The sequence below is a fragment of the Dunckerocampus dactyliophorus genome, chromosome 18, assembly GCF_027744805.1.
Source record: "Dunckerocampus dactyliophorus isolate RoL2022-P2 chromosome 18, RoL_Ddac_1.1, whole genome shotgun sequence".
NCBI classification, from domain to species: domain Eukaryota; kingdom Metazoa; phylum Chordata; class Actinopteri; order Syngnathiformes; family Syngnathidae; genus Dunckerocampus; species Dunckerocampus dactyliophorus.
In genome coordinates, this window is record NC_072836.1 from 11,248,251 (window position 1) to 11,266,737 (window position 18,487).

Consider the following 18,487-nt stretch of genomic DNA (forward strand, 5'->3'; position numbering starts at 1 on the left):
TATTCTGTCGATAGTGTGCAACTGATTGTTGATTCGTTGTGTCTTGAAGCAAACGGGAGGTGAAATGGAGTGCACCGTTTGGCCGCAACCAGCAGAGGCACTCTTGATTCAGTCTCAACTAACTAACCGTCTAACTAAAAACAACAAAGTCAGCTATCAACTACATCAGCAGGGTTGCCAACAGTCATGCAAATGACACATCCGCCCTAGCTACTGCTGATTGGCTGAATTACAGGAAAAGACAGACTGCTCTTGTCAAATGGGATCCCCTGTGGGGAGGAGTTGTCATTAAGCTAGTTGTGCATGTCAGCTAGCTTACGAGGACATAGTGGAAGCCACGGGGATGTTTAAAACTACGTTCCAACCAACTGAAACCGTCATCAGTGCAGTAATACTTCTTCTTTTGCTTCGGAATCCTCTTCCAACACAAACTACAAGTGAGCACCATCTTACTACTTGAACTACTGATAAGATGACTTCAACACTGCATGTTGTTTGAAAGCAGCTGGCCTCTTAAGTTTAATGGAAAACTGCACTTTTTAAAAAAAATGTTGCCCATCGTCCACAGTCCTTATGTGAAACATATGTCACATATGACACATATGTCTTTCCCTTTTCTATATAAAAACATATAAAAGCAGATAAAGAGACAGCTCATTACTGCACGTAATGGAATCCACCTATGTTGCCTACAAAGACCGCTTTTAAGCATTACTGGAACTTCCTTCTTGGGCGCATTGATTTCACATAGCAACATAGAAACGAACGCAACACCCAGCGTTAACGTTTCCAAACTCAAAAATAAAAAGACAGCAGCAGGGGTGTCAGCTGAAATATGTAGCGTTACCTTTTTTGTAGTGGTCTGAGGCGTTGTGAGCGTGCCGCTGACGTGCTGCGGGCGAATCTGTAGTGAAGTTAGCCGCTAGCCGGCTAATAGCTAACCTGTGTGTTATGGCTAAGTGTCAATACGCCACTAACGCAGTTCAATTGGCGCAACAATGTTAATAATAATAATAACAATGTCGCTGTTGCTTGGTTATATGCACACTATATGCACATTATATGTAAATGGAGCATTGTTGGCGCTTTTTGGAGTCTTTTTAAGAAGGCTTGATAGGCGGAATAAGTGTTTCCCATTACATGCAGTAACGAGCTGTCTCCTTTTTGCTGTTTTTTGTCTTTAGAATAGGAACATTAGAAAAAAGTTTAAAATATGTCAAATGAAAAGCATCTGTAAAGCATGACTTGAACTTTAATTTTATACCTCATTTGATTCTCTATCCCAAATATTAAGGAAGTTAGTCATACCGGAAAATAGCGCCTTTGGTCCGCATTAGTGATGGAAATTTCAGCTCTTTTTAGAGAGCCGATTCTTTTGGCTCGGCTCACCAAAAAGGGACGGCTCTTTTGCCTCCCATGTGGCTCCTCAGATTTTTTTGTTGTCTTAAATTAATTTACCAAATTATGTGTATTGTGTAAAATTACTAATGTAAATAATAATTTAGAATGTTTATTATTTAAATAGATTTCTTTAAACCTCAGTGAACAGCTACAAAAATATATGATGTTATATTCTAAAAAACAAAAACAAAGACCCGTGTCAATAGACAAATTAGGTAAAAATAGGTCAAATCTCTTCATGCAAATTTCTCACGCACGAATCAGCTCTAGTAGCCCCGCCCCTCCCCCGCTCAGTGTGGACACAGAGACGCCACCACACATCTTGACCAATGACATTCGCCTTTCACAGGAAAAAAGACGAGGCAGGCTTCTAATACTCGATTACGTGAAGAGAGATGGTGGGCCGACAATGTAACGATACAACCAACCTGACATTATGTTATTAAATTAAAACTTTATTTTTGCTTTACGTTGTAAATAAGGCGTCTCAAAAGTCTCTCAGGGGTCTTAAAAAGGGCCCACAGACACACTTGACATCCGAGTTTAGTGTAAGTGTCGTCCACGCTCCCTGACTGCCTCTCTGATGGGCCTGGCTCTTTAGCTTGCTGAAAGGAAGGCAGCTCTTTGATTGGGCAAGCAATAACCAGCACTGAACTTGCAGAGTATCGGGTGTGTGGTGGATTGTGCCCACAGGAAATTACGTCTCACTCCAAGGTTTTCTCACAAGTTGGCAGCCCCCGAATCAGGTGTTGTCAAAGTGTGGCAAAGTCAGCCCTTTAAAGCAGAGCACACACCGACATGCAAAAAGGATGCAGTTGAGCATGCATTCACAGGAAAATGTATCCAAATTTTAACAAATAAAAGCCTTCGGATGCTCGTTGTATTGTCGAAACCCTCCTAGCATCCTTGGGGTCAATTTAACCTTATTCAATGCTTTTCATTCAAAAGAAATAGTGGTCGACTTTTTATTTTTCGCGTCATATTTCATGACTTTTCCTAATTTGATAGCTACAGTGGATTGAGAATGGTGTTCCTCAAGCTGTTTTAGCTGTGAAAATGTGTGTCATGTGTGACCTAACATCCACACACCTACAAGTGCAGAGTTGTTACGGTTGAGTTGATGTATTATATTGGGGAGGGGAAACAATATTCCATAAACCAGCTTCACCAAGGTCCCCACTTTCAGCTGCCACCCATCTCACACTGCACTCCACCCCTTTAGCCCCTCCTATGTCAGTGGTAAGCCCATTGAAGGTGGGAGCCACTTTGAGCTGTGCATGTCTGGCTGGGCCTCCTGGGTTCAGGCCCGGCTACCGCTTGCCATGGAACCCCCCCCGTGACCTGACCTTGGTTAAGTGGAAAACCTCTCTCATACAGTACACCAAATCAAACAACCAAAAAAGCTCTCTGATACTACCAGTCCCAAGCCTGAATAATCAAAGAGGGGGGTGGCTGAGACTTTATAGTGACTGACCATTAATACAATACAAAAAAAGTAAATAAAGATGATTATGCCAGGAAATGGGGCGGTCACCAACATCAATCAATGTGGTTGGTGCATTCTGGGAGAGTCATGAACGTGCGCCACAAACTAGGAAAGATTTAGATTCAGATTTTTCAAGGTACACTAACTCTAAAAATGCAAGTTTGACCTGATGGTGGCTTTGCAGGAAAGGTCATATCATCACCAAAACCAACAGTGTTCATACTCTTGTGGTCAGTTGATTTGACAAGATTAGGATGAAAACTTTCAAACATAAAGTCATTCTAATTTAAGAATACGGCCTGATTGTGCCACTAGAGAACAGGTCAGGGCTTCATCATCACGGCTTATTTACGTACTCAGCAAAATAAACAAAGTGCCTGACACAAAAACATGGGAAATCATTTTCTGTAAATCATTTTTCTGGAGGAAAATATCCACGGGGTCAACCTGCCCCCACAAGTAAAATGTGTGTAATATTTGAGGAGAATATGACGGTTAGTAGGCCGCACGGTGGTGTAGTGGTTAGCAAGTTGGCCAACACAGTAACAGCCTGGAGATCAGGAAGACCTGCGTTCAATTCTCCCTTGGGCATTTCTGTGTGGAGTTTGCATGTTCTCCCCGTGCGTGTGTGGGTTTTCTCCGGGTACTCCGGTTTCCTCCCACAACCAAAAACATGCATGTTAGGTTAATTGGCGACTCTAAATGGTCCATAGGTATGGGGGTATGCTGGAGCCTATCCCAGCAGTCGAAATAGGTTTGTCCTGTACGTGCATTGTTAGCTTCCACATGCTAGATGTTTTTTAGCTGTTTTTCTCTCTTTAGAACGCACAGAAAAGAGAAAGACGTGTTGTCATGTTTCACAGAAGGATTGTGGATGAGGGGCAACATTTTTTTTAAAAAGCGCTGTTTTCCCTTAAGTTTTAAGTCACTGGCTTGCTACTTCACTGAGGGCATCGGTTAGCATCTCAGAGAGCGACTTCAGCCAGATATCACATTCTTATGACAGCAAAGCCACCACAAAGTACTCGACAATGTGAAGAGCCGTCATGCAGCACATGCATTGGACACGTGCCGCATGACCTCAGCAGTCGCTACTAGCCATCACAAACAGCTGCCTGCCTTCTCTTGTTACTGTGGCAACCTCCAAGCAGACAAACAGGCAAGAGACTTAAGCGAGGCTTTGCTGGTCAAACACACACAGCAGTGATGCTACCTCCTTTTCTTATATTGAGTACAATTGACAAACAAAATATGAGCTGGCCCTTGTTTGTTCACTTTGCTGCCAGAAGTCAATTATTACAACAAAGGCTTTTTCATGGCTGGATTGAGGGTAAGCCTTTAAGGGATTATTAATGCAAATAGCCTGGGCTGCATGCTAATAAGCAAGGCAGACGTGATTTATTCACTTCTGGCTGCAGGCTCACACAAGTGAGCATCTACGGTAAATCAGGGGTTCCTTCAGGGTTTACACATTTCACTTTGCAAAGGCAACATGTGACACTGGCGGCAACCATAGGCATCTACTGTATGTATTGGTGCAAATATTGTTTAATTAAATCAAAATGATTTTTTCCACTTAAAGAGTCTCCATCAATGACTTATTTAAGACATATGGTACTCCGACAAGTCTGTCTTCCTTCTTTTCAACAAAGACAAGAAACAAAGGGTGTGTGTGAGCAGGCTAATTGAACTATACCATTTAATGATGTTATTAGATACCAATAAAAGAAGTATAATGCATACAACAGTGTTTTTTTTAAACATGAGACAATAAGATCTTGATAAGGTACATAGCCACATTGGATGTAAAGTTTATGTGAATATTTCTGAGGAAAAAGGGCCACAGCTTTCATTGCATTCTCAAAAGGGCTCATTACCAAAAAAAAAAAAAGTTAAGAACCACTTATCGAAATGGTTAACTGTGCTTCATTTCTCTTTGTCTTATTTGTTACGGCACCACAGAAGGGTACCAGTGATGTCGAGAGGAACTGTGTGATGTTAACCATAGAACCAGGAATAGCAATGAAATAGGAACTAGGAAAGTGTCTGGCTGGTCAGTACTGCATATTATTATGTAAATATCAACTGTATCCACAAAGCTGATGCTACCAACAGAGGCTTGGCAACAAACAGCTTCAAAAGATGAGTAGGTTTACATTAGTTTTATAAATCAGTTAATACACGTTTGTGGTGGTGGTGGTTTGAGCCTGGAACAAATGAATTCACTTATTTACTATGGGAAAAAATGAGTTACAGATTAGAAAACTGTGGAGGTTCCACTGTAGCATTCTAAACGTCTATTTTCCTCACATTTGTAGCATTCTAAACATCTATTTTCCTCACATTTGTCTGTCAACTTACAGTAAATATGTAGTAGTACTTTATTAATCCCACAGCAGGGAAATTCATCTGTTACAGCAGCAAGCAAGATACACAAGTATGTACACAAGTCAAGAATGCACAGTCATAGACAATGCATGCAATGCATAGACATAGTGAAATACAAAATGGTTCAGGTGTTACTGGTTACAGGTGGTTACTACAGTAAATATAGTAAAAGACAAAAGCTGTGGTTGTAATTTTATCTTTCAATTAAATGAGTATAAAGGCTTTTTGTTTTGGAAGAACCCACGATGAGTGGTGGCCGGCACCCTAAGGGAAACGGGGTCCACATTGCCCGACTCGAGAGGTGATTGGGAAAAGGCAAACGATTTCTGAAACACTGCCATCTAGTGGCGTCTGAAGGGTACAGTTTAAGCATTTGGGCAACCTGGTATGTATTATATTGTAACACATCAATTAACATAATCAGAGGGGAGAATAAGTCTACAGTTGTCTGTGTGGACGTTGTAGATGATGAAATGCATGTCTTCTTTTCAAGACAACATTTGAAGGTGTGCTCCCAACCTGGAGATGCAAATGTCTGTATCCTCCTGACCTTCATCCGCATTGGACTGCTCTTCCCACAGTCACTAATGCACTTTAGAAGAATACAAATGAGTACACTTTGAGTTCCATCACTGGGGGCCCTTGCACTTTACAGTCCTAGCTTGCTCCTGTTGTTGCAGTTTCTGCTTCTTAAGATGGCGGTAGGCCTGCACTGCCCGCTCCCTCTCCTCCTCCATGATCCTCTGCTTGGCCATGGAGGGCTTGGTGGTGGACGCCATTGAGTGGCCAAGGAGTGAGTTGAGAAGCAGCTCCCTGTTGGCCTTCTGGTGGTCAGAAGGTTAGAGGAGAGAAATGTTATGGTTCACCGTGTGATGTCTTTTAAACGTTTATTCTACCTGAGATTTGATGGCTGCTTTCTTGGGTTTGCTGGTCAGAGAAGGTGGCTCCATGGAAACCTCTCCAAAGGGAATGTCATCTATTAACAAAAGTATAATAAGCATAACCAGCTTAATTAATTTTTGAGACGACAACTACAGTAAATGGAACAGTGGAACCTCTACCGACAAACACAATGTTGAGCAGTGCAAACAAAATTTGCCATTGGAAATAATCCATCACAGAGTCAAAGTACGACCATCATAAAATCTTTATCAGCTGTAGGATGCGTTTTTCACCAACACTGTACCTCACCATACAAATGTCAAGTAAGGCTGAATCCCAATTTCACCCCTTACTCCTTATCTTAGCCCTGACGCCTAGGTTTTGCACGTTCACGAGAATCAAGTGGTGTCCCAATTCTCCTTAAAATCAAGAGGTAAGGGGTCAGGCTGAATCGCAATCCTACCCCCAGGTTTTGTGCGTTCATGAGAATCAAGTGGTGTCCCAATTCTCCTTAAATCAGGGTGGTAAGCGCCGAGGGGGGTACAACCCTAGAAACCAAGTGTGGTCAGGGACCAGACCAATGAAGGGGCAGGAGGAGTCACAGAGTTGATGGTCAGGAAGTGAGCTAAATAAAAGATGTAAACAACATGGCCGTATGTGAGCAGCACACCACGTTATCAGAAGTTGATTCAACTTTCATGATTGTAACTTGCGTGCATGTTCAAATAAAATGTAACCATATTTTTATAAATGTTGTTAGAGTGTTGGTATTTAGTTGTTTTGCAGTAAATGTCACAGTTTGTAAAAATGTGTTTCTTTTTTATTATTATTATTTTATGTGTTCTGGGGTAGGCTATGTAACATTGACATAATGTAGAAATGTATGCACTTAACTTTATGGTAAGAAACATTTATTATGAACAATATAATTGTCTCATTTGCCGATGTCACAGCAGTGATGGGTGATGAGAATCAAGCTGTGTCCCATTTCTTTGTGGCCTTTTCCCCTTGGCCCTTGGTTTTAAGGGGTGGGGTCAGACAAAGGAGAAGGGCTAAGGGGTGGAATTGGGATTCAGCCTAAGTTAACCCTGTTATAATGTAACTAAAAAAAAGCAAACCACCTCCCATTGAGACTTTTTCATAGGCTTAACTGCCATATAAGTGTAAAAATAAGTTAGCACTTGCTCATTAAAAAAAAACAATAAATGTCATAATTACCCTTAAGTTTTATGACAAGAGACAAATACTGTGACGAATTTGAGGAGGGAGCTTACTGGGGAGGTGAGCCTCGTCACATTTAGCACTAAACGCAGCTGAAATCCTGGTGTACATGTCACTCATCTTTTACTACATTAACAGCCACGGTAAAGACACGCGTAGCACTTTTACTGAAGAAAAACACGCGCAGTTGATGCTTTAGATGCTTCCTGAGCTGAAGTCTTGCAAGAATTGCTCAAGTCTCACATGACACATGGCGGCATATTCTCCTTTAAAAGTTCTAGTGCAGAACCAACTGCCACAACACTGGTCTACACAATTTTGAAACAAAGAAGAAACTTTCTCCCCTTGGCTAGTTTGGGGGCGCTGATTTTGAATGTGATGTACGTTTTTGTGTATCAGCCTTGATTTTTGGTAATCTTATGCTCACTCCCCTTAAAACGCTTAAAAATGTCACATAGCATATACAAAAAGGAACGTTTCTAATCTGCCTTCTGTAGGCTAGTTTTGCAGCTATGAAAGTCAGATTTCTGCTGAATCTGCTCAATTCGCATTGGTTCACTGGTTCATTTCACAAGAAGCAGGAGTGGTATTCTATCTTGTTGAGCTTCACTTCTCTTGTATGTATTGTATTGTATGTACTTTTATTTATCCCACAGCGGGGAAATTTACTTGTTACAGCAGCAAGACAAGTAAAGAGTACAGTGTAAAGAAAGCATAGTGTCTACAACATGGTTCAGGTGGTGCAGGTGTTGTAGACCCTGACAGCGGTCGGTATGAAGGACCTGCGGAACCTCTCCTTCTTACACCGTGGGTGTAACAGTCTGGTGCTGAAGGAGCTGCTCAGGGAAACAACAGTGTCATGTAGCGGGTGAGAGGTGTTGTTCATGATGGATGTCAGCTTAGCCAACATCCTTCTCTCCCCCACTTCCTCCACTTCTTGGCAGTCTTAGTGCATTTGCCATAAGGCAAGATTTCACCAAGACATACAAGTGATGGAAAAGAGGTATCAGGGAAGATGGAATGTCAGTATGATAGCAGACTACTGCTGGAGTTTGATACGTGAATCTTCGGATGCTGAATGCTCCCGTCAATCAAAAAGAAGGAAGCGGAACATAAAATTATGTTCCAAGTCATTTTATTTCCTCCCATGTGCTTAATTTATGCCATATCCATCACTTAGTACCTGCTTCCGTCTTCACAGCTTCACATTAATCTATGCTTTTCAGCATGCAAGAGCAAAAAAATAAGATCCCATTTATGAAAAAATGTGACCTACCTAAATCAGCGCCCTCAAATTAGCTTAAAAGCATGGTTTTCATTCTTGTTTTTGCAACTTCATCAAATTTGTAGACCTGTGTAAGTGATCCTATTTTGTGGTCCAATTTTCAGTAAGCATTATTGTGCATTGTAAGAGTTCTTACCTTGGAACATCTCTTTTTCCACCCGAGCCTCTTGTCGGTTCAACTTTTTCTGCAGCAGCTTTTGAAGTCGTAGTTTGTTATACCTGAAACAAATGAAACATTATGTATACTGCTGGGTTGCAAACACGTGAGCAAAGGCATTCCTCATCTGTTCCAGGTTTGTCATTGGGCCACCACATTCTAAAGGTTTAGATACATTTTAAAAAAACTAAATATATATAAAAGCCAAATCTTATGAATGTGATGTAGTGGATTCACAGTAGATCCATCCACTCAAGACGACTTTTCTGAAGATTTAAACGATTTTCCCAAAATCACCCAAGTTAACATTTCAAACTATGGCTCTTAATGCATGCCGTGAGATCTTTGTTTATCAGAGTGGGTTGTCAAGCAATTCGCTTAGAACTTTTTCTGTATTCTGTATGTTGCTGTCATCTATAACGCTCTATACTGGTGTGAAGTTAATGTTGTGCCTCAATGTTTCGTTAGATTCGTCAGTGCTTCCCCGTTGTCCAGAAATGTTTTGCATAACTTTAGATTTTGTACTTACTCTTTCTTTTTTTTAGACTTGCCCTGATCTGCAGGGTTCTCTTGTTGATCTGCATCCAGCTCTGGTTTCCTTTCCACTTGGTTGTTGGTCAGGAAGAAGACATGCTTTGTCTCCATCTCCATGCGCTCCAAGTACTGTTTTACACCTTCTCTCTTTCTTTGCTTGAAATGCGGGACGCGTATGTCACCAATCTCTGACTCCTCTGGCTTTCTTCTAAGGACGGCGGCTGGAAGAAAAACAAACAGAACATGCAACACCACCAGCGGATATACAGTAGCAGCAACACAGTAACACATTCTTAACCCACCATCTTTTACATTATTTGCCTTCTTAGCACCGGTTTTCATCCTCTCCTTGCTCTTCATTATCTCCTGCAGCCTGTAGGGGATGTGTTCAAGGTGGTCTCTTTGTTTGTCTTTTTTGACTCGAGTATCTCGTTTCTGCTTCTTGGTGCTGACAGGTTGAAAGGAGATTGATTTTTAGGATTATGAAAGAGTCAAATAACACCTGAGTGTCACAACAAGGCATGGGATGGTTAATTACGTTATGACGTTATCACCGTTTCATGTCAAGTCTGAAAATCGGTGGGGTGTTTTAATAACAACAGTAATAAACACTCCATGGTGACGCAACACAATTCGCATAAAGTAAAGAGTAGCGAGTAACTTCTTCCAACTGCGTTCTCATATTCACAGTTCCACAATTATCATACTTTCAACAAGGGACTTCGAGTAAACAGCGTTCAGCCTATGTTTTACATTGTGTCAGCTGAAACGTATCTCAACAGTGAGGCTAGCTGATAGCATGCTAGTTGCTAATGCTAACAACATTGCATTTAGCCAAATTTGGTGTCTTTAAATTACCTTGCTTTCTCTCCGACATTGTTAACCACCTTCCCCGAGTCCTTGGTACAATTCGTACTCCTCTCCATGTTGATACACGCTGTTTTGTTGCATTTAAGACAACAATACGTGAAAAACACGTGTGAAGAGGACTTCGATAGCGTTTCACCTCTGAACTTTAACCTCGGAGATTACGAGCGGTTTGAAAAAATATGAAGAGGTCCCACTCTGACGTTGTCATCCACAGCCATAACTTGAGATGAGAGGCGAGATTGAAGAATGCGAAGAGGTTTCACTCTGTCGTTTCTCCCCCCCCTTACTTTTTACTCTTGACGAGCTCGCGGTGTCATTTAAACATTTCTTATTCAGAAAATGGACATTTGTGGGTTACTAGACTATCTAAACTTACTAAAAAAGTAAACAGATGAATTGATTTATCCCTAAAATAAAATTCAATTAAACGCCCTTCCACGTACGACCACTAGATGGCAAAATAGTTCGTGGGACAGCAGCAGGCTGTGCAGTCAGATTTGTTTTGCCATTTTAAAAGGCATCACTGTATGATAGCCTGTTTATAGTTTTGAAATGTTTAGAGTGTACACATACTGTACCAAACCTTCCTGTTTGAAGTTTCTTATTAAATTTATATTTCCTCAGCGTTAAGTTGTGTCATTTTAGGAGCTACTGCCCTGGTGGTGTAATGATACATGCTTCTGCATGTAGGTTCCTGGTGGTTAGGTTCCTGGCCAGGGTTGCCTCAGGAAGGGCAACAACCCCTGACAGGGCAAAGCTGAAAGTGAAAAAACTGTTTAAAAAAAAGCGTAGCAAAGTTTAATAGACTGCTGTGGTACAGAATTGCATACAAATGTTAAGCATACAAAAAGTCACAGTTTTTGTGTGCTACGCTCAATGTAACAAATCATTTTCCTACAACAGTTCCAGTATGAATTTGGATTTGTCCATACCTGAAGCCAAGTCCAGCTGCAAAGCTCCTCTGTGCATCATCAGACCAGGAACCTAAATTCAAGCAGAGGACCAGCTGTCAGTCCAAGAGCAAGCCTCCCAAAAGGACTGTCCTCGGGTAGGCCCTTGTCTGAGGTGAGATATCATCAACATCAAAGAATAATGAGCCACTAACTGAGCATGTGATTGGTTTTCCCTTGCAGCTTTGGAGATGAGATTCCTGGAATGGAAGGACTGGGCAGTGGTAAGTTGAGATAATGAGAAATACATCCAGTTTCTTTCTTTGTCTTGCTTCAAGACATACTTTTACTGTCCTTGACAGATCATACAGCAAGGGTGTGGAACCCTTTGGCCTGAATGTATGCGTCCAGTTCAGTGATTTGACTGATTTGTGCTCAGACCTAGAGTCTAGCCTTTTAGGCCGCATTCCCACTTATGGTTCGGTGCTCTGGTCAGCACAACATTTTTTTTTAAAAGATACTTTTGTGCAGTTGGCTTAGCATTCGCACTGGTATTTTTGTCATAGGAGCAAATGCTGTCTGCACAGCATTTGCTCCTATGACAACAATATGACAAAAGAACATACAGTATGCATAAAGTAAGGACTTGTTTGGGCAGCTTTTGTGACATATTACGTGATGTAACTCAAATATTCCAAACCAAAGTGTGAACGCACTCTTACTATATTTACAAATGAATATCTATCTTAATTGTGTTGTTCATATGTATTTTTAAGCTGCAACACATACAGTATATACAGTAACAAAGCTGGAATTAAAGTCAAACTTTTTGAAAGCCTAATTTTCCTTCAGTAGACATGAAAGCAAGAGTGTCCTATAAAACCGCTCTGCTGTGTTTGAATCATTATTATTCTCTTTTCCAGCCCTGTGATTTTAACTTATACCTGCCCATATCTGCATGGAATGGTTTGGTCCTGCCTTAGCGCACAGACCGGTGATGGTGCTTTGTAGCGGCCAGAGTGCTACAAAGTTGCCTGGTAAAATATAATTTGGTTTTCTAAAAGGAAAGAGAGAAAGGGGAGAAAAGAGAGGCAAAAGAAGGGTGGCTACTACTAGGGGGGCCAACCGTTCCTTGAAAAACTGAAATGTCCCGTATCTTTTTGAGCTCAAAAGAGGTGTCAAACGTAAAACGTCAATGGAATTAATGAATGACAGAAGGCTTTATATGGGAATTTAATGGCAAACTCTTCCATTCCATTTCCACTCCGTCACCCGACCGCGAGAAGTGAATTTCAATGAAGTATGATTCAGTATTAATAAACTGAACATTTTTGTAGTTAGAGCATAGAAAACCTGTTTATGCCTTTATAAATACAATCCTTACCATTATTAGACCTCTGTAGACATAAAATAACACCCCTGTAGTCACCTTTACACTCCTATTATTCTTTGTTTACACCACATTGCTCAACTGTAATGCACAGGCTACGGGATCACTGCAGGGACACAAGGGACGGCCATGGCTTTAACCATTAGCAAGCTAGCGAGCTAACTACTTAGCCTCCAATTTATTTACTGTATTCTAAACTTAAGAAAGGGTTTAACACGGAGTGGGGAAAGAAGCCAAAAATTTACCACTTCCACATGAAATGAGAGAAGAACTTCTTTTCACTCTATCCTGTCGGACATGCCATGGCTGACTCTATGCAGTGTGACAGTAAACAAATGTCATATTTCAATAATGGAACATTACTGATGCCTACTGGCCAAAATACTACTTTGAGTAATTATACGCCAAAGACAAACTGCGAAAGAGCGATAATTGAACCGAGATATTGCGAGGGACGGCTGTACTCGTACTGGTCTCCAAAACATTTCTTAGGCTCAGGCTTAGGCTTAAGCTGGAACTGTGGTTGGGTCTTTTGCTGGCCCATCCACACAGTTGGTTGAAGTGGAGATGAGAGAGGCCAGAGATTCTGTTGAAAGTCACTCACTTTCTGTGAGTGACTTCGCCAGAGCAGAATCCGTCATCGTTGGCTTCAGTCAGTGGGCAACATCCTTAGAAGAAATCGCTTCATTGGGGAGTGGAGGAGCAGGGACAAGGAAAACCAGTGACATCTATAGGCTGGATCCTGTGTTGCAGGATGACATATTGAGTGGATCGAAGACTCAGTAGGTCAGCTTTACCTGAGGAGCTAAAACATCGTAGTCATGTTTTGCAATATGTCATTCTCATTCTGCAATATGTTCATCAACAACTTAGCCATGTTGGGAGAAATCACATGCTGCCAATCTTTCGACCTGTTTTGGAAGAGGTGGATAAGGGATTACTTACCATATGGGCCGCATTTGTAGCGGACCATAGCCAAGCTGCTCTCGCTTCAAGAAGCAGTAGAAACACCACGACCTGACGTTTGAGCCACGTGTTGGACCCACAAGGAAGACGAGAGACTACATTGTTTTGTGACTCCTTTTATGCATTGATGTGACTGTTCTATTGTTACAGTTTTATACATGAGTAGGAGCCACATCTGTTTTTGTCTTCCATGTATTACATCAGGTCTCCATGGTGGCAGTATGTGTTCTCTTTATAAGCGCAGGTGCAGGGGAGGCACGGGGTGGAACATCATGCAGTTTTTACAACTGGCTTGCTGGCTTGCTAGCTTGGCTCATGCACCACTTTTTGTTTCTCGCAACATCACATCATCACATTATCCGTTCCTGTTTTGTATTAGTCTAGTCATGCTTTTGGTGTAACCTTGGAGCATTAAATGGGAACACAGTCTACCACACCCGTGCACCAGTGATTCCAGGAAGCCAGTATAGCCACTAAATATGGATTTTTTATTACTGAATCAGCTATCTGCAAATTATAATAAGTTTTATTAAAACACATGATTTATTATTTACTGTACTCCCCTGTTCCCTGGTACATGTTCAGCACAGGAAGTTAACTTGAGACACAGAGAAGGGGTAGGATTAAATAATGGTGGAAGTGAAAACGTGATGCGCTTCAATGTAACTTTGTTAAGCATATTAGAAAGAAGCCATTAGCATTGCCATTAATGTAACGGTGGTGGATCTGTAATTCCTGTTGCAAGTATCATACGTGATTAAACTGCATACAGTACGTCATGTCCTCTTACGCATTAACTTTATGCCAATGAATTCTCTCTTGGAGTCGCGTGGTCACAAACACAGTCAGGATCTGCACCCCCAGTACAACCGCAACAATGGTGCCGATCAGGCCCTGGTGCTGCTGCACCCACCGCGAGATTTCCCCCAGACACCCTCCCAGGAAGATCACACTCTGAGCGCTGAACTCATCCAGCGTTTGGGCTCCCAGGCCGCACTGAGAGTTCCACACGGTTCCGTTCTCCAGTGGGTCCAAGCAGCATGTGGCTGGAACACCGCAGGCCAGAACTCCTGGGGCGGAGCAGTTGTAGTATCTACAGGAAAGGAAAAGATGGATTTTAAAAGGTAAGCTCCTTCACCCAAACTATCAAACTATCAGTAAGTGCAGGTGAAGGGTGAAATGCTCTGATTCTTGGATATTGCAGCGTTGAACTGTGTAAACATGATGTGTAATTCAGTGTAACCTTGTTACGTACAGTATGTTCAATATAAACTAAACTAATACCATCTCTCCCCACTCACATGTTGATCTCCCAGTCCCTGTACGTGTCCGCCCCACAGCACTGCAGATTGGACTGGAGCTCATCTGTGATGAACCTCAGATCCAAATCGTCCTGGTAGCCGGCTATGGCAGCCAACATCCCTGACCGCAGAACATTCCCGATCTCCCCTTGGACGGTATACACCACGATGAGGGCCAGCACCTGGGCTGTGATGAGCACCAGCAGCGTTCCGGAGAACACCTTCAGCAGGCAGTCATTTTCCCGTAAGGCTCCTACGCAACCTGACAGGCAGAGCAAAGTCAGCAGGAGGCCAGCAGTCACCAGCAGCAGCATGGGGTCGGTGCCGATGCTTCCGATCCTCTCCTGAGCGAAGGATTCTTTGCTGATGAGGCCCCACATCCCCAAACCGAGGACAAGCAGGCCCATAACGGAGAACATTAGGTTGCTTAGAACCAGGAGGTACTTGAGGAAGTAGTCAGTGAAAGAATAAATGCAGTAGTGGGGGTGGATTTGTTTGGATACAGGCTCCTTTTCGTCACTTGCACCCAACTGGTGGAGTTCGCTATTTCTGTGGGCAACCTCGTCAGCCTCCCCCTGTAGACAAAAAATCGACTTTATTGGATGACTTAATTTCAAACATGCTTAACAAAATATTCATGTTCCAGCAATTAGGATATTCAACTAGAAAACGACGATCTGACATTTTTGACTTCAATTACCTCAGCCCATCTTATATTGAATTCATGAATTGGCCCGAGGCACATTCTAAAAATGTAACTTAGTTGTTATTTTTTTTATACAAACAAAAATCGAAAAATATGCAGTAATTTTACAAGAATAAAATCAAAATATTAAGAGAAAAAAGTTGTATTGTAACCATAAAAAAATTCTGCGTATCGTCATATGAGGAAAAATAACGTCATTTTAGTAGCATAAAGTTGAAACATTAACGAGAATATTTTCCTAAAGTGGAAATATTATGAAAAACAAAGAAAACAAAGAATAAAGTTGTTATTTTTTTTTTAATTAGGTTGCGGAAAAAAAAAGTTATGTTACAAGAATAACGTAAAAACATGATGGGAATAAAGTCAGCATTACGAGAAGAACATTTACAAAAAGAAAGCTGTTTTTTAAAGTCATAATATGAGAAACAAAAAGCTATACTTTTTGGAAAGTAATTTTTTTTTCACCAACATCATAAAGCTGAGATGCAGTTTTTTCTTGGAATATATACTTAGAACTTCTTAGTATATCTACATGTGTTGGCCCTTGCATGCTTTCATTTCTCAGTACATCGCCCTCAGTGGAAAAAGTTTGGACACCTCTGTGTGGTAAATTAGCTGTAACTTCGCTCTGTACAACCTTGCGAATTAGCGACACCTGTGGTCAAAACATGTAACTTCACATAACAATTATCACATCTATTGCACAACACTAGCATATTCTTAACTACTGTATAATGCACCCATATTTAAATTAACTAAACACACACAAATATATGCAACACCCTGCTCTAACACATAATTAAGTTTTTCATGTAAAAAAAAATAGTACTTTTACATAAAATACTGAAAAAATAACTACCGTTCAGCTGAAAAATACATTAAAATATTTTAGTGGGGAAAATAATACAATGAAATACAATTGAATATAAAAAAGAAATTGAATATAAAGCATATCATTGTTGTACATTTAATTATGATTATTAAAAAGTGTATTTTAGTATAATAAAGTATTTTGAAGTGTTTATTTTTGAAGTATTTCAGTGTAGTATGAATACTTACAATGACAACTGTAATGTCTTTCAACTCTCAAGTGGTAACATCACACTCTTCAAATGTCCAAGTAAGATTTTTCTTGTTGTTTTTTTTTGCCGCTCCTTCTGACCTCTTGCTTTTTCATGCACTTTTTGCAGTAATTCACCTTCTTCCCTGCCTGACCCCGTTGCTTGGTTTGCTACCCAGCCTTCCCTGAACTGCCCACTGAGGGTTCCCCCCAGCCCAATTCACGTACTCAGAGTATCAATAAATTCTTGTCTTTTGTTCACAACTTTTGTTCATCGCTACAAAATTTTTTTCAAAATATTCTCACGTTCGACCGGCAAAGACCCAAAGATCGACTAGTAGCTCACGATCGACGGGTTGGTGACCCCTGCCGTAGAGCCTGCGTTCTGTTCAAGGTTTCTTCCTTAGAGGGAGTTTTTCCTTGCCTCTGTCACCACGTGCTTGCTCATGTGGGGTTCAGCTGGTTCCTCTTACATGTATAAGGAGTGTGGAGGTGTAACGTGCCTTGAGATAACTTGTGTCGTGAAGAGGCGCTACATAAATGAAACTGAATGAAATGATACATTTTGTATTTTCCATCTTGTATGTTTTTTTCCACATTTTTCTAGTGCTAGATGTAAAAAAAAAAAAAAAAAAGCTAAGCTTTTAGCTCTGACATCCTCATGATAGGACAAAAGTGTCGCCTTGATCTTCTTACCTTCGGTATAAGTGGGCTGGACTCATTCGGTGTGTGGTCCCTCCTTGTCCAGGGCCAAGGGACTCTTTGTACCGCCAAATATCTCCTGATGTTGTCCATCACGACGGGAAGCAGTCCTCCCTTGCACCGTCTTTCTGCTGGTCCACACAAAAAAGTCCACACAAAACAAGAAGATGTGGAATGTTTGCAGAGTGGCATGTGAGCCTGAGCGTAGTCTCCATGCTGCGTTTGGCCTCGAGCTGCCAGGCGTGGGATTTTTTTCGTCATGTGAGAGTCACAGTGAGGGGATTAGACAGTTAACAGTGTGTGCATGTGTTAGGTCGGGACTAGTACAAGAGACTTTGAAGAATGGCTTTAGAACTCCCACTGGTACCTTCATGCATGGTTTAGAACAGGAAACAATTGCATTCAATATGCACGGGTTCCTTCCTGACGCTCCTCCATCCAGGCTCTCCTGTTAATGGGAATATTGCTACCTCCTGTTCGTGATGTCAAGTGATCAGTCATAAAACTTTTACTTAGTAGAACTTAGCATTCGTATTTCAAGTATAGAATTATTTGGATGCATATTTTCCTACTCCAAACTGTATGAACCTAAATATTTATTGCATTTAAGCACATCTTCTGATGGTGGGTATGGCCTTAAGCGATGAACTCCCCATATCAATCAGTGAACAATTAATTGGCACTTTATCTTGCAGTGGTGAAACGGGCCAACATTTAACTGACCTTGAAAAGTCCAAAATGGTCTTTCAGGGGGATGCAGCACTCTTGAAAGTGCGGATGTTGGAAAGTGATCACAGAAATATCAAACGAATCATCTCTAAGGCCTTGACGTTAGAAGAATAGTGACATGGTCCTAATTCCTCACCTGACCTCAACCATATTGAGAGCTTGTAGTCCCTGCTTAGTCTAGTTAATCCTAACAAAGAAGAGAAACAAACCCAGTTAGATGTAAATAAAATGTCAACCACTGGATATTAAAACTAATATATATACAGAATAAATAAAGCTGCTAGTATTAGTTTTGCAGGAGCAGACATTTGGCAGACGTGCTGTCTTTTTTAAAAAGTGGCGACACCTGCAGGGTGGTGGTGTCACTGCCCACATGTGATGAGCACATTGAAATTACAGCAGGCAGCAAGAATGCACGGCTCTTAAACACCTCAGCTGGATAAGAGCAAGTGGGGGGAAAACATACAGCTCAACTTAAAAAAAAATACGTGCAGGATTAAAAGGAGCATAAATGAATGA

At 41.3% G+C, this 18,487-nt stretch overlaps 2 protein-coding genes and 1 long non-coding RNA gene across 4 annotated transcripts; 1 reads left to right on the forward strand and 2 right to left on the reverse strand.

Moving 5' to 3' along the window:
* The first annotated feature begins 328 nt into the window (after positions 1–328).
* LOC129171155 (uncharacterized) lies at positions 329–15,312 on the forward strand. Its single transcript, XR_008566744.1, has 5 exons — positions 329–437; positions 11,128–11,289; positions 11,358–11,398; positions 11,477–14,594; positions 14,787–15,312. It is a non-coding gene; the product is annotated as an uncharacterized LOC129171155 (long non-coding RNA).
* On the reverse strand, positions 4,559–10,474 carry ccdc137 (coiled-coil domain containing 137). Its single transcript, XM_054759548.1, has 6 exons — positions 10,213–10,474; positions 9,657–9,802; positions 9,350–9,575; positions 8,800–8,882; positions 6,172–6,251; positions 4,559–6,099 (listed from the first exon to the last, which is right to left on the reverse strand). The coding sequence occupies exons 1-6, from the start codon at positions 10,278–10,280 to the stop codon at positions 5,905–5,907; spliced, it is 798 nt and encodes a 265-aa protein (XP_054615523.1). The 5' UTR covers positions 10,281–10,474; the 3' UTR covers positions 4,559–5,904.
* On the reverse strand, positions 11,177–17,861 carry LOC129171151 (tetraspanin-10). Of its 2 annotated transcripts, XM_054759546.1 has the most exons (4): positions 17,234–17,861; positions 14,772–15,346; positions 13,450–14,563; positions 11,177–11,208 (listed from the first exon to the last, which is right to left on the reverse strand). In XM_054759546.1, the coding sequence occupies exons 1-3, from the start codon at positions 17,498–17,500 to the stop codon at positions 14,257–14,259; spliced, it is 1,149 nt and encodes a 382-aa protein (XP_054615521.1). In that variant the 5' UTR covers positions 17,501–17,861; the 3' UTR covers positions 11,177–11,208; positions 13,450–14,256. The 2 variants fall into 2 exon arrangements, with proteins under 2 accessions (XP_054615521.1, XP_054615522.1); XM_054759547.1 differs by lacking the exon at positions 11,177–11,208 and having other exon boundaries at positions 12,951–14,563.
* Positions 17,862–18,487: the final 626 nt, after the last annotated feature.

What these genes read in the sequence shown, in the direction of transcription:
- ccdc137 (XM_054759548.1), bottom strand. Translation starts at nt 10,280, where the DNA reads ATGGAGAGGAGTACGAATTGTACCAAGGACTCGGGGAAGGTGGTTAAC. An exon ending in AAGTCTAAAAAAAAGAAAGA is followed by an intron (nt 8,883 to 9,349) that starts GTAAGTACAAAA and finishes CATTTGTTTCAG; the next exon opens with GTATAACAAACTACGACTTC. An exon ending in AAGCAGCCATCAAATCTCAG is followed by an intron (nt 6,100 to 6,171) that starts GTAGAATAAACG and finishes TCTGACCACCAG; the next exon opens with AAGGCCAACAGGGAGCTGCT.
- LOC129171151 (XM_054759546.1), bottom strand. Translation starts at nt 17,500, where the DNA reads ATGACGAAAAAAATCCCACGCCTGGCAGCTCGAGGCCAAACGCAGCAT. An exon ending in CCAGCCCACTTATACCGAAG is followed by an intron (nt 15,347 to 17,233) that starts GTAAGAAGATCA and finishes TTTTGTCTACAG; the next exon opens with GGGGAGGCTGACGAGGTTGC. An exon ending in AGGGACTGGGAGATCAACAT is followed by an intron (nt 14,564 to 14,771) that starts GTGAGTGGGGAG and finishes CCTTTCCTGTAG; the next exon opens with ATACTACAACTGCTCCGCCC.